The 13,808-nt window shown below is 39.8% G+C and overlaps 1 protein-coding gene across 1 annotated transcript in view; it reads left to right on the forward strand.

The window, feature by feature from the left end:
* The window catches only part of phlpp1 (PH domain and leucine rich repeat protein phosphatase 1), a 52,169-nt gene extending 38,532 nt beyond the window's left edge, over positions 1–13,637 (forward strand). Inside the window, exons 5-17 of the mRNA XM_041992043.1 lie at positions 3,184–3,330; positions 4,817–5,044; positions 5,947–6,149; positions 6,516–6,576; positions 7,187–7,282; positions 7,890–8,045; positions 8,394–8,594; positions 9,246–9,408; positions 9,493–9,623; positions 9,757–9,870; positions 10,278–10,472; positions 10,735–10,963; positions 11,084–13,637. Coding sequence (XP_041847977.1) covers positions 3,184–3,330; positions 4,817–5,044; positions 5,947–6,149; positions 6,516–6,576; positions 7,187–7,282; positions 7,890–8,045; positions 8,394–8,594; positions 9,246–9,408; positions 9,493–9,623; positions 9,757–9,870; positions 10,278–10,472; positions 10,735–10,963; positions 11,084–12,397 — 3,238 coding nt within the window. The 3' untranslated portion in view covers positions 12,398–13,637. The remainder of the gene's footprint in view (positions 1–3,183; positions 3,331–4,816; positions 5,045–5,946; positions 6,150–6,515; positions 6,577–7,186; positions 7,283–7,889; positions 8,046–8,393; positions 8,595–9,245; positions 9,409–9,492; positions 9,624–9,756; positions 9,871–10,277; positions 10,473–10,734; positions 10,964–11,083) is intronic.
* The last annotated feature ends 171 nt before the right edge of the window (positions 13,638–13,808 follow it).

The raw sequence follows: 13,808 nt of genomic DNA on the forward strand, positions 1-13,808 counted from the left end.
AATGAATTGTGTGTATCTGACGCCTGCCTGTTAATTACGTGCAGAATAGAGTGTGTGAGAGAGGAAGAGTTGCTTGCATGCATGCGACTGAAACTGTGGCTGCAGGCTCCTGATTTGGGGTCAGTGCTTTCAGAGTCTTAATTCAGTATGTCACTTTTCTTTTCTTTTTTTTTCCCTCTTCATTTTAAGATGGCTGCATGACAGGAATCTGTGTTTGTGTGGCTCTGCATGTATAATCTTGCATGCTTTTGTGATGTCATGATGAATGAGGTCAGGATGTTATGATTTCCTGCCACAGTCATTTTATTTATCTTTATTTTTTAAATCCCTGGTATAATGACTGGTGTTAAAAAGAAAATGATGTGAAGGGAATAACTACTTTTTAAATCTGAATGAGTGTCGCACAGCCCCCCTGCTGGTCAAGGGAGATAGCATCTATTTAGCCTTGCCAAACCAAAGTAGGCTCATCCGCATTTGACCCAGCATGACAGAAAATGAGGTCAGTAATGAGGAAGAGATGAATAGTTTAGCTGAAAATAGAAGGGTTTTGACAGAAACATGCAGCAGAGTTTCTTGAGTACTTACTTTCCCATGAGATGCTTTTGTCAAAAGAACTGCCGTCAAGAACAAAACTACTTTGTGTCCTGTCTCTATGAATGTAGTGCATGGGTTTTGATGTGGACTACCTTGTGAGAATTTGTTTTTATTTGAATATAAACGCTGGCTTTCTCTGTCATCTGACATGGGGTCATGGTGTATTTTATTCTTCCAAGAGAATTGGAATGTATGAACCTGCTGCATACCTCAGCCCTTCTCACCCTTTTCTCTCTTGCCAAATACTAACTGGTGGGTGATTCGCCAATCAGATATGCATGATCAGTTGTCTTGGATACTAGCTCTTTCCACTGGGATGGGGCTGTCTTCCCAGTATGCATCTCTCTCTGAGACAGAGGTCACCTCTTACAGAGGGAAATGGCAGAAGTTCTATGAATTCAATTTAACCTTTGTACTGTTTATTTACATATGGATGATAATTTAGAGAGTTATGAGGAACACAAGGTCAGAGAAAGGGTAATAAAGGAAACTGTGGAGTGGTTGAAACAAAATTCAGGATACAAGAGGTTATGTAAGGGCTCAAGGCTAAGTGAAAGGAATTACGTATTCATTGATTTTGTTACTAACTTGTCACCTAATAAATAATTGCTCTTTTTTTGCCCCTTACTTGCCTTTCACCAGTTTCTCAATATTATATTTGACTTTTTTCCTGCTAGATGATCTGCAGTGTTCGCCAGCTAGTTTCTGACTTTGTTGATGTGGTGTTTTGTACTTGGCAACCTGTATTATGATTAATATTATCAGAGGCCAAAAGATAGCAGCTTCTTATAATGGCTTCATATAAAGTTGATGACTGTGGCCTTTTTTGGCTTCATCCTTACAACAGGAAGCTAAAAAACATTTGAAGATAGCTGAACAAGTTGCAAACTTTTTAAATTTGTTTTCACATGATTATAACCTCAATTTTGACTCGCTTTTGGTCTGTTTAGGTTTCTAACCGCTTCTCAGAAAAACATCTGCACCTCAGTTGCCAACTGGATAATTTAGTCCTTTACTCATTTGGCAGAAAATTATTGATGATTTGTTGCTAATAGAAAACAAAAGCAGTTGGATATAGGGTTAATGAGGGGACTTGGTGGAAAATAATGAGCAACAATAAGTGAAAGACACTATTAAGATATAGGCATAAATGCACAGGTTTCGAGACCCTTTACATGGTACTTTGTTAAATCAAAGCCATTCCTTTTTAGAACAATCCAATATGCTTGCAACACCTTTTCTTAGAAATGTTCTTTTATTCCCTGTGCACTGTCATGTATGTTCTGGTGAGGAATAGCTTCTGTACAGCATCCCTGAAGACCTGAACTCTGTGAGGCTCTTTCATCTTCACAAAAGAGACAATACCCATTGACTAGTTTAACTGTCTCCACACGTCTGTTTACTAACTTATTCTAGTTTAGAATAATTCGGACTACTGTGTTTTATGGCCAGTTTAGATGCATGAATGCATGCATACTAAAGTAAATGAGATATTCTTGTCTTCCATGTTTGTTAAAAATAGCAATAACAATAATAAAAAAAATAAATTTTAATTTTCTTTTTAGCTTTGTCATCGTGGAGTATTCTGTGGTGACAGGGAAAATTATGAGCCTGAAACAGAACAAAATCTGGAAAACTGCTATGAAAACCTTCCATCTGCCCTGTAATTTTTCTAGGTCACAACTATGAACTAAGTATGTTGCTTACAGCTGATCCACTGACCATATAAAAATGAGTGGCTCTGCTTTAAATATGTAAGTAAGGGAGTAGAGAGTAAAGAGAATAATATACAGTAGCTCAGAATGACAAAGCATGACACAGACATGACAAGAGTCTGAGGAGGTGGGATGAGCCGTACTCAGCTATTTGGAGAGGTTGATTTAATGGTGAAATGACATTTTCCCACATACTCTCCACCTGCTGCAGTAAGGAGTCACCCTTACTCAGCCATCCTAATCAATAGCCTTGACATCTCTGTTGCTTTTTTCTCCATCATCGTGATCTACTGTGTGAATGTGTGTGTAATTCGTGAGTGTGCATAGCGTGAAAAAGCAGTGCCAGCACAAGCAGCTGTTGCAGTGTGCAGCACTAATATGGCACACTGCGCTTTCCATGAAAATTGATAGCTGGGCATGTGTGTGTATGTGTGTAGATGGATAAGTAAGGACAGAAATTTAGCCTTTTAGACTTAGTCTTTTCTTGCCTCCCTCTTCCCATAGAGTCCAACTCTTGTGAAGGTCAGCAGTGTGCCATGGGAGGGCACTATGAATGCCACTGGTCTCTGGTGTTTAAATGAATAACACAAACACCCATGCTGTTCTTGTTTGCTCAACAATCAAATGCGAAGGTTTAGCCTTACTAAGACTGCTTTGTTTGTGGGTGTCTTGGCTCTAACTGTGTTTCTCACTCAAATAAATATATGTCAGCTACATTTTGCTTTAGTACATGAATATATTCATGAATATGTTATGCTCTTCAGTACTATTAATGTTTACAAGACACGATGTTCTTCAATCACCTCTTCTCTTCTCTTCTCTTCTCTTCTCTTCTCTTCTCTTCTCTTCTCTTCTCTTCTCTTCTCTTCTCCAGGTTTTCTCGTCTGCGGAGCCTCAACTTGTCCAACAACCACCTCGGTCAGTTTCCGCTGGCCATCTGTGACATCCCCACCCTGACAGAGGTTAACCTCGGCTGTAACTACCTGGCCTCTGTCCCCAGCTCTGTGGGCGCCATGTCCAAGTAAGCAACAAGAGAAACTTGCAGATGACACAGAAATATATGGAAATATATTTTGTGTACAAAAGTCATTGTGTTTTGGTTTTGGTGTTTAACTTCCTCTCTCTTCTATTTGCTTCTTGAAATGTAGGTATTTCCCTAACTCTTTCATAGATGTTTACTGCTGACATGAGTGTTTGCGCTGATGCAGTTTCAGGGCTAGGCTACCAACGAACCTTCATAACACCAACCATGTTTTTGTCTGTTTCAGCATCATAGATTTACATGGCCAAAGTTACATAGTAACAATGTACTTTGCTTGTTCCAGCATATGAGTCAACAACAGCATAGCTGCATAGAACATATGTAGTGTTGCACGTGACTTTTTAACTGAGTCATTAAATGCTTCTTATGTGTTTTTTTTTTTTCTTCTTCTGTGTTAAAAACAACAAAAAACATTTTAGATTGTTTTGTGCATGCATTTTCTGATGCATTTTCAAAGTTTCCTTACTTTTTCATTGAACTGATCAATAAGACAGTGTAGTTTTGCCCATCTTTTCCCATCTCAGCATTTCTTTTCTAGATTCGGTCTTCTCTTGAAGACTGAACCTCTGGCCTGATTTTTATCCTTTTTAGTGGACCATTGAATAGAATTTTTTAAAAAAATAAACTTTTACTCTTTTTGCTGACCAGTTATTTTAAGCTTCTTTAAGACAACAGAGTTACCACTCTAGGAAAAAAAAAAACACAGGTCTCTGATTTTATTTAGTTTTTCATCTAGCCTTTATTAGACCATGAAATCACAGAGCTGTTGTAGAAGATTAAAAATCTCTTCAACAACTGCTACCTGACCTAGACAGCAGAAGCACTGTTAACATTATAAGAATCACATCAAATGTACAGTTCTAGGTCAACACATTGCAAAGGATGGAGTGCAGTTGATTTTGTTGGCTGAATACCTTTTGCTTTCTGTTTTTGTTTCTCATGGGAAAGCCCAGAATGTTCTAGGCTTTGGTTGAGCTCCAATATCAGCCCCTTGAATGTGAAAAAGTTAGGATATCTACTCAGTTTAAGTGTCTGAAGAATATTTACAGCTTCTATAGTCTTAATTAATCATAGAAGACCTTAAACCTCCCATAGCTTCATCTGTTATTTAGTCCTTTTTTACTCCGTTGGGACATCATGCATTACAGAAGTCATTTTGAACTAGGTCAGTACAGACATTTTGGATAGTGCATGTCCTTCAAACTCAGATCCAATTCGAAACCAAACATACTGGTATGCAGGGTTTAAACTGGGCAAGATGAGAAGATAATCTGCAGGAATGATCTGGTATGCTTGTAAATTCCTGAAGTGGCCAGCAGGGCATTTATGCTTCTACTGCCATCTGCTGGACATCATGATTACTGATTATATATTCAGAAACTGTTGCAGTCCTAACTGAGACAAGACAGAGGCTGTGAGAATAAATAAAACGATTTTTAAATTAAGACTATTGTGTTTCTCTCAGTTTGCAGACGTTCCTGTTAGATGGTAACAGCTTAAGTGACCTGCCCTCTGAGCTGGGTTCCTTGCAGAGGCTGAGTTATTTAGGCCTTTCCTTCAACCAGTTTGACCACGTGCCCCAGGTGCTTGAGCGGTTGGCCTCTATGGAGAAGCTGTGCATGGCTGGCAACCATCTGGAAACACTCATCCTGCAGAATTTCAGACTGCTTCATGTCAAACACATTGATCTCAGGTAAGGTAAAGACAGATTATTGCAAACTAAACTTTAAGAATGTAATACGTATGATTTTAGACATTACTCTTACAGCTTTATCTGCAACATGAATCACTTTAAGTACCCAGTCATGCTTGTCCCAAGGATTGTACTCAGGGACACGTTTTAGACCAGTAATTATAGAAAGAAAAACACTCGGAGGGAGTCATCACACAATCAGACAGCCGAGCTGCACAGAATTAAGAAATCATTTGCCTGCAGTGGCTCCATCAGGTGTCCTCTTGTTGTCTGGAAAAGTAGGGAGCTAGAATGACTTGCACTATTTTACAGTTAATACTTCACTACTTCTCACTTTGCTTGTAGCAGGTTTGTAAATTAGTTTTAGTTATTAGTTGTCTGTTCTCAGCTCTGTGGACAAAGATAAGCTGATATTTATCATTATCTTTTTGCCTCAAAATCAAAAGGTCGAACGGCTTTTTAGGTGTGTTGCTTTGCTCTTCGTTATGTCATTTTCTGTTTGTGTTGAATATTGAGCTGTTTGTTGATATAAAATCTATTTCAAAAAGTTGTGTTGGTTAGAGAATTTATAATAGAGTAAATTAAATAAAGATTTTTTAACAAAGAAGTCAGACATATTTATGTCACTTTTTCAGAAACTCGAATTAGGATTTTAGAATTTAAGATTTCCACAATACGTTATCAACAAGAATCAATTACAGTAGAACAAATTCACTTCAACCAAAACCATTATGTTCCTGCCGTATCCATCAGTGCTGCATATTGAACATCTGATCTCCAATCAAAAATGACTATACAATATATCAGCAATCACCCAAGGCATGTTCTGTGCTTTATAAGAAAGGCCACAGCTTGATCCAATTGGAGATGAACCTTTGCCTCCTCCCTGCCTCCTCTGTCAGGTTGAATAAGATCTCCGTCATGGTGCCAGATGAGCCTGACCTGCTGAGGCATGTGACCCAGCTGGATGTGAGGGATAACAGACTGACCAACCTGGATGCCTCGGTCTTTCCCAGGCTGGAGGTGCTTCACTGTGAGAGGAACCACATCACCAGTCTCAGAGTCAAGGGTTGCTTGCTCAAAGGCATCTACGCCTCTAACAACGGTGGGTTAAGCATATAAGGGATTCACGGCCCCTTGCATAGACAGTTATGTTGTTAGAAAAACAGAAAAACTCCTTCTCATGTCATACCACCACCTTTCTTGTTTCAAAACCATAATAATGTTTATGAATATATCCTTTCTGAAACTGTGACACACAGTAGATGTGTCCTCAGATTTCACTCTCATGCTCATCTTTTCATATGCTTCCATTTGTCTCAGTGCAGCCATCTAATTGTCTCTTTCCATCATTCCTTTCTAACTTGTCATCACCATACTCCTCCAAATGCTCCCCTCCATTTTCCATTTACCTGCTTTCATATTAGTCTGTCCTTGCTGTAGGTTAATGTGTTTGGATTTCTCCCTACAGAGCTACGACAGCTGGATGTCAATCCTGTGCCCTCCAATCTTAGTTACATGGATATCTCGAGGTGAGATTAATTCATAGAGTACTTGTGTAAAGAAAAGCAGACAAATTATACAAACCGTAGATATGTAGCATGCTCACAGTACACACCATCTGGCATGCAACACCAGCGATTGTTTGGTGTATGTAGTACTTTAAATATCATGTAACTGCATACGGAAATAGTCCATAGGAGAAGAATCAGTGCAAAAGTGGTGAAATATAAAGTTGGAAAGCTGGATTTGTTTGAACATGTCATCCCATACCTTTGTTAAAACCTTTGAAAGATGGGCTTTTGAGCTTAGATTTTATTTTTGGTCCATAAAAAGTCCTGGAATAAGTGCTGCTCTTGATTTTTATAAGCTGGATTTATTTGAAAAGGTAACCTTTAACCGAGTGGCTTTGATACAGTGAAGATGATCTTTGAATATAAAGTCCAACTCACTCATTCCCATTTGTGAGACCTTAGATATTTAAATCAGAAATATTACATAATACATGGAAAAAAAAGCCTGTTTTCACCCAGAAGTGAAGATGAATATATACTATTTCTGTACATTACATTCTAATGTAGATACTGCATGTTGTTAACTGCACATAATTTATCATCATCATCACCTCTTCCCCTCCTACAGGAACCATATGGAGTCTTTGCCAGATTGGCTGTGTGAAGCAAAGAAACTGGAAGTTCTGGATGTGAGCCACAACCTCGTCACTGAGCTCCCATCGAGGTGAGCCTCCCTCACATCAAATGTGACTATAAATGTAGAACAATGCTGCATTATTCTCCCTGCCCTTTATCAGTCCAGGCAACTAGCTCCTATAGGGCCTCATAAATCACACAGATAGCTGTAACCTCTACAGCCTTCGTCCATTCTTTTTCTCTTTATATAGCATTTTAGAAGGTCAGTTCAGATGCACCTCTTCCTCTTCTCCATGTCTCACATTGACACTGTCAAGCTTGTTGCCTTGACTTCTCTCCTTTTCTCCTCTGTCTCCCTTTATACCACTGGTCCCCTGATTGTGTGGAGATTTATTTTTTGTCTAATTTTTGTCAGGATGATGAATTTTAGCAACAGGCCCCACTAATAATCCTCATTTACACTCTTCCTCCTGCACTGTCCTCATCTCTATCTATCTATCTATCTATCTATCTATCTATCTATCTATCTATCTATCTATCTATCTATCTATCTATCTATCTATCTATCTATCTATCTATCTATGTCTGTCTATTTATCTATCTATCCATCCATCCATCTAGTTTTGTAGTTGCTCAGGTTGTTTGTTTTTCATGTTGTGATGCTGACCCATCTTTCTGTATATTTCGTTCTCCAGGTTGCTGTGCAGCAACAGTCTGAGGAAACTCAGTGCAGGACATAACCAGTTACAGAAGCTGCCTGAAAGAGTGGAGCGCCCTCTGCTGGAGGTTTTAGATGTTCAGCACAATCAACTAGTGGAGCTACCCTGCAACCTGTTCCTCAAATCTGACAGGTATCATTAATCATTTGCTATAAGCAATTCTTTTTTTTTTTTTTTTTTTTTTGTTACTAAAATGCTCCTCATACCAGACTAGAAGATTAATGATTGGGAACCTGCAGGTATACAGAGATGAAAGGCATAAATTATGAATAGTCCTTTTAATCAGGGACAAGATAACTAAAGGTGAGTATGGAAGGAGAATAAAAAAACAACCAACCTGTGGAGGGAGGAGAGAGAAGAAGGAAATTCACACTTCTAAAAGTGTGAATTTATATATGAATTTTTAATTGAAGTGTCTCATCTCAATTTTTAATGTCTACTTCTTAAAGAGGATAAAACTAAGTGTGCTTTTACTTTCAGCTTACGGTCCTTAAATGCATCAGCTAATAAGCTGGAGCATCTGCCACCATCCAGTCTATCAGAGGAAAGCCACAGCATCCTGCAGGAACTCTACCTGACGAATAACTGGCTCACAGACAAGTGTGTGCCCATGCTTACAGGCCACACACACCTCCGAGTTTTGCACATGGCCTACAACCACCTCCAAACCTTCCCAGCCAGGTAAAGAACTAATTTTTAATCTAGAATTAATTATATTTTTTATTGTTTTTCTTTTAACCAACCGATTTATTGATAATTAAGCCAGTGTTAGGAAATGTAAAAATTTGCAGAGTCTCATCTGTTCAAAAGCCCAGAGCGATACAGTTTTAAGTAATATAAATAAAGAGAAAAGTCTCTGCGCTGCACATTTAGGATGGTGGAAGTGTTGGATGTTTGTCAGTTTTGTTATAGTTTCACTTTTTGTGTGTGTGTGTCACATACAAGGTAATTGTCTATCTAATTAAATATATCTTACTTGTTTTGAAATAATTGTAGAAATTATTCAATTTACAATTCAATAATTCAACTTATATTCATTATATAATAATAATTATATATATAATTCTATTTTTTACTCATATATACACAATATAAATGAAAAAAATGTGTTGAGTTTTATGTTGATATACTTACAACCATATATAAGTTGAATACTGTATTAGAACTATGAGATTGATATTTTCTTCATTGATTCTGTCAACAAAAATGCAATGAAGTCATATGACAGAATCAGTGTCTATAGTCTAGCTGTATTTTGATCTTTTCTGTCCTTCATCTAACCAATTAATTGTTCCGTACTTCAGCTCACCCATTGCTTTTCTTGTCCTTCAGTAAAATGGCCAAGCTGGAGGAGTTGGAGGAGGTAGACCTGAGTGGAAACATGCTAAAGACCATCCCCACCACCATTATGAACTGCCGAAAGATGCACACACTCATCGCACACTCCAACGCCATTGAGGTCTTTCCTGAGGTCATGCAGCTGATGGAGATGAAAGTAAGCCAACAGTACTAACACATCTCTATGAACCATTCAGGCTGTCCACTTCTGTATATGTGACATCTTGCCTTCTGTTGCCAGTGTGTGGATCTAAGCTGTAATGAGTTGAGTGAGATCACTCTACCAGAGAATTTGCCTCCAAAACTTCAGGAGCTGGACCTTACTGGAAATCCTCGTCTCAACCTGGACCACAAGACACTCGAGCAGCTTAAGTATGTTATTGTTTTCACTGTACAGTCATTTTATATTGCCATGATGGGCTATTTTCAGTGGTTATGTATTTTTGTTCCTCTACACAACATAACGATTTTGATCTGTTTCATGTTTTTTTTTTTTGCCTTCCAGTAATATTCGCTGCTTCCGTATTGATCCACCTCCAACCTTTTCATCGAATGAGGCATCTGGTGGGCCTGCTGTGTGGAGTCATGGTTACACAGAATTCTCAGGTGTTAAGAACAAGTAAGTTCAATTCACTCAACAATGAAAGAACAACAACCCTCAAGCTTGTCCAGTGAAGCCTCACTAAGCCAAACCTCTAGGGAATCTGTACTGTTTCTCATGAAGGAAATATTGAAACAGAGCTTGATGAAAACATGAATCAAATGAATTCCAAAGGATCCGTGCATAGACAAACTATAACTGTAAGAGAAAAGATATTTACATTTGCATATATCATATTCAGGTTTTCACACATTTAGGTGATTTTCAATACCACTCATTGCAAAATCTGCTATGATAGCAAAGATTCTGTTGTGGTCAAATCAATCAACATGGTTACCTTTGTCAATATTGTAAATTAACACAATCAACAGGTCTTCGAAGCCCTTATTGTTTACATAACAGAGAACATGCCTTTTTCTATCCAGGCTCTGTGTTGCAGCTCTTTCTGTGAACAGTTTCTGTGGAAGTCGTGAAGCTCTGTACGGTGTGTTTGATGGAGACAGGAACGTGGAAGTGCCCTATCTTCTGCAGTGCACAATGAATGATGTACTGGCTGAAGAACTGCACAAGACAAAGAGCGAAGAAGACTACATGACCAACACCTTCCTCGTGATGCAAAGGTACATGATAGGCTTCCAAGGCATGTTTCTGTTTGTTTTTTTTGTTTTTTCTCCAATTGTTATGAGGCAGGGTACCACACATGGGCATTATAAATTTCGATCAAATATTCATAAAATCTGCTACACAAAATGCAAAAATCCATCCAGTACTTTAGTTATTGTTAAGCCCTTATGTATGGAGAATTTCAGATCTATAAAGAAAGCTAAAATTTGATCATTTAAACTTCCTCTTGGTGTATCTTCTTGCTTTTTCCCCACAAAGGAAACTTGGAACTGCAGGACAAAAACTTGGTGGCTCTGCAGCTCTGTGTCACATTCGCCACGATCCAACTGACCCCAGTGGGTGCTTCACTCTCACAGCTGCTAATGTGGGAAAGTGCCAGGCCATCTTGTGCCGCGACGGAAAGCCGTTGTCACTGTCACTGCTTCACAATGTGGGGCTTGAAGACGAATACCGCAGGATCAGGCAGCACAAAGCTATCGTCACTGAGGTAGAGAACCTTGAAAAAAGCTGAAGGACAATAAAGTTTGAAGTAAATCGATGTAAGTGTAATTGTAGCTGTGCACTACTTGATTGACTGATTATATTTTTTTGTGTACCCCTTCTGTAGGACAACAAGGTAAACGGGGTGACTGATTCCACACGGATAATGGGCTACTCCTTCCTTTACCCCTCCGTCATCCCTTGTCCCTATGTGCAGACAGTTACTCTTACCCCTCAGGATGAATTTTTTATTCTGGGTAGCCGTGGACTCTGGGACGCTGTGTCTCCCTCTGAGGCTGTAGAAGCTGTTCGGAACGTCCCCGATGGCCTGGCTGCTGCTAAAAAGCTGTGCACGCTGGCGCAGGGCTATGGCTGCACTGACAGCCTTAGCGCTGTTGTGGTCCAGCTAAGTGTGAGTGAAGACTGCTGTTCCTGCTGTTGTTCTGAGCCTTCCCATCCTCCTCCTAGCCCTGGCTTGGGACCCTATCCTCCATCGTCCTCCGCCATCAAGGAGCGACCATCAGATGGTTCCCTCCCTGTACCCCCTTCCTCCTGCAGTGAAATCAGCAGTGAGATCAGCACCAGTGAGATGAGCAGTGAGGTGGGCTCCACAGCCTCATCTGATGAGCCTCCACAGAGCTCCCTAGTTGTTCTGCAGGAGCAGTCCCACCACACTCATATCCATCTGCACCATCATGCTCACTTGATGTCCCTACAGCACCAACAGGCTCAAACATCTACTCAGCCTTGCCAGTATCTACTCCCTGGTTCAGAGCTGCCTTCTTCCCGCAGCTGCTGTGCCCTTCACCCTGCCTGCTTAGCGGGCTCCTTTCAGAGGCAGCTGTCTAGCGCCACGTTCTCCAGCGCCTTGTCGGACAATGGGCTGGACAGTGAAGACGAAGAGCCCATTGCTGGTGTTTTCTCTAACGGGAGCCGTGTAGAAGTGGAAGCAGATGTGCACTGTCTCAAAGCAGAGCTGTCATTGTCCTCATCCCCACAAACATCATTACCCTCATCTTCAATCCAGGAACGCTCCCTGCTTACGCTCCCCCCTCCACCTCCACCACCATGCACCCCAGAACCTCTAGAGGAAGGGCCAGATATGAACCAGGGGGAGGCTGAGAATGGGCTTGACAGGGATGAATCATGGCAAGGTGTTGGAGGTGGTGACGTAGGAAAGTTGGCAGGCAAGAGGAGGGTCAATGGGTCGGTGGCACGGCAGGAAAAGAGTCACAACCTTATTGAGGTGGCAGCTGATGCTCCCTCTAAGAAGTCAGGCGGTTACTTCACGGCTCCAGCTCAGCCTGACCCCGATGACCAGTTCATCATCCCCCCTGAACTGGAGGAGGAGGTAAAGGAAATCATGAAGCAGCATCAGCAGAAACAGCAGAAACCGCCAGGGACAGATCAACCCACAGACTACTACGACACACCCCTTTGAGCAACAGCTCCATCAGCTACAGCCTCATCTCCTTTACAGTAATCTACATGTACACAAACAAAAGGGTTTTCTCAAGAAACTGTAAAATGTACATGAGAAAGTTTGTTCCAGCTTTTTCTAGACAGACGCCCATCCTCTCCACAGCCTAATCATTGGAGAATCAACCTCTGCAACCTCTCATAGAGTTAAACAAGCAAACAAGCCCTTTAATGATAGTCAACCCACTTGAATAGCCAGTGGACATACACTCAAATGTCCATGGTTGTGCCCTTCTTACAGATTGTGTAACAATATTTTTACAGTAGACAACCAGCTGAGTATGTAATCAACACTAGTCTATTTGCAATAGCATTAGCTTGCTACAACACTTGTTAACATGGAGAACCGTTCCATGGTTTGTTTGTTTTATAAGAACTTACCATATCTTCTAATGTGAAAGCAATGAAGTTGCTGACAAAACTTTTTGAAACCAGAGACACATAATCTTTTTATTACCCATGAACTATGTTGAATGGTACATCGTTAATACCACACCTAACTGTTGTAGATAGGGCACTTAAAATACTGTATTTCTTCAGTAAATCGTGGCTCTTAGCCTGTAAAATGACTTAGAAATTTTTGTAGAAATTTGCAATACTAACTCCTAGGAGTTGCATACTCTTTATGGTGACTCAGTCACTTTTACTAATCTTCTCTGAGAGAAATGGTGATTTTTTTTCCAATGATTGTAAATAAGAGAAATGTTGTATACTGATGCTTTCAAAGGAACTGCATACCTGTATGTCGGTGAAGGTTTTAGTGGTGGGGAGGATGTTTTGTTTGTCGTTATGGAGGTGTCACCCCCTTTATCTTACAGTGTAGACCCACAAATACAACACACACACACACACACATACATACATAAATGTAAATGTGCAATTACAGGACAGAAACCAACATTCCATACAATATAACTACACTAAGTCGCTATGGTTTGCTCCACTTTCTTTAACTGTGATGTCCGGTAGTCATCACTATATCTATTGAACACTAATAGATCTGTGCATGCACACACTCAAACATACGGACATTATGGACACAAAAACACACACATATAATAGTGGTCCCACCTCCCTCCTACAACTGTTATCACCGGCATGACTGTGTGAAGTTCAGAAATACAATTATATCCACATTGAAGAGAAAACACAAATGTTCCTGTCTTTGGTATAATAAATTTTAAATTTGCAAATATAAATTATATTGTGTGAGACTTGTTTTTTTAACAGTATTTTGTTTTATATAAATACTCAGAAAACAATTAGTAAAATATTTTATTTTACACATCAGTATATTTTCACTGCTCGCATGTTTTTACATCAAATAACCAGCAGGTGGCAATCTAGGATCTAGATTTGTCTTTACTAAAAAG

This window comes from Melanotaenia boesemani, chromosome 8 (genome assembly GCF_017639745.1).
Source record: "Melanotaenia boesemani isolate fMelBoe1 chromosome 8, fMelBoe1.pri, whole genome shotgun sequence".
Lineage (NCBI taxonomy): Eukaryota > Metazoa > Chordata > Actinopteri > Atheriniformes > Melanotaeniidae > Melanotaenia > Melanotaenia boesemani.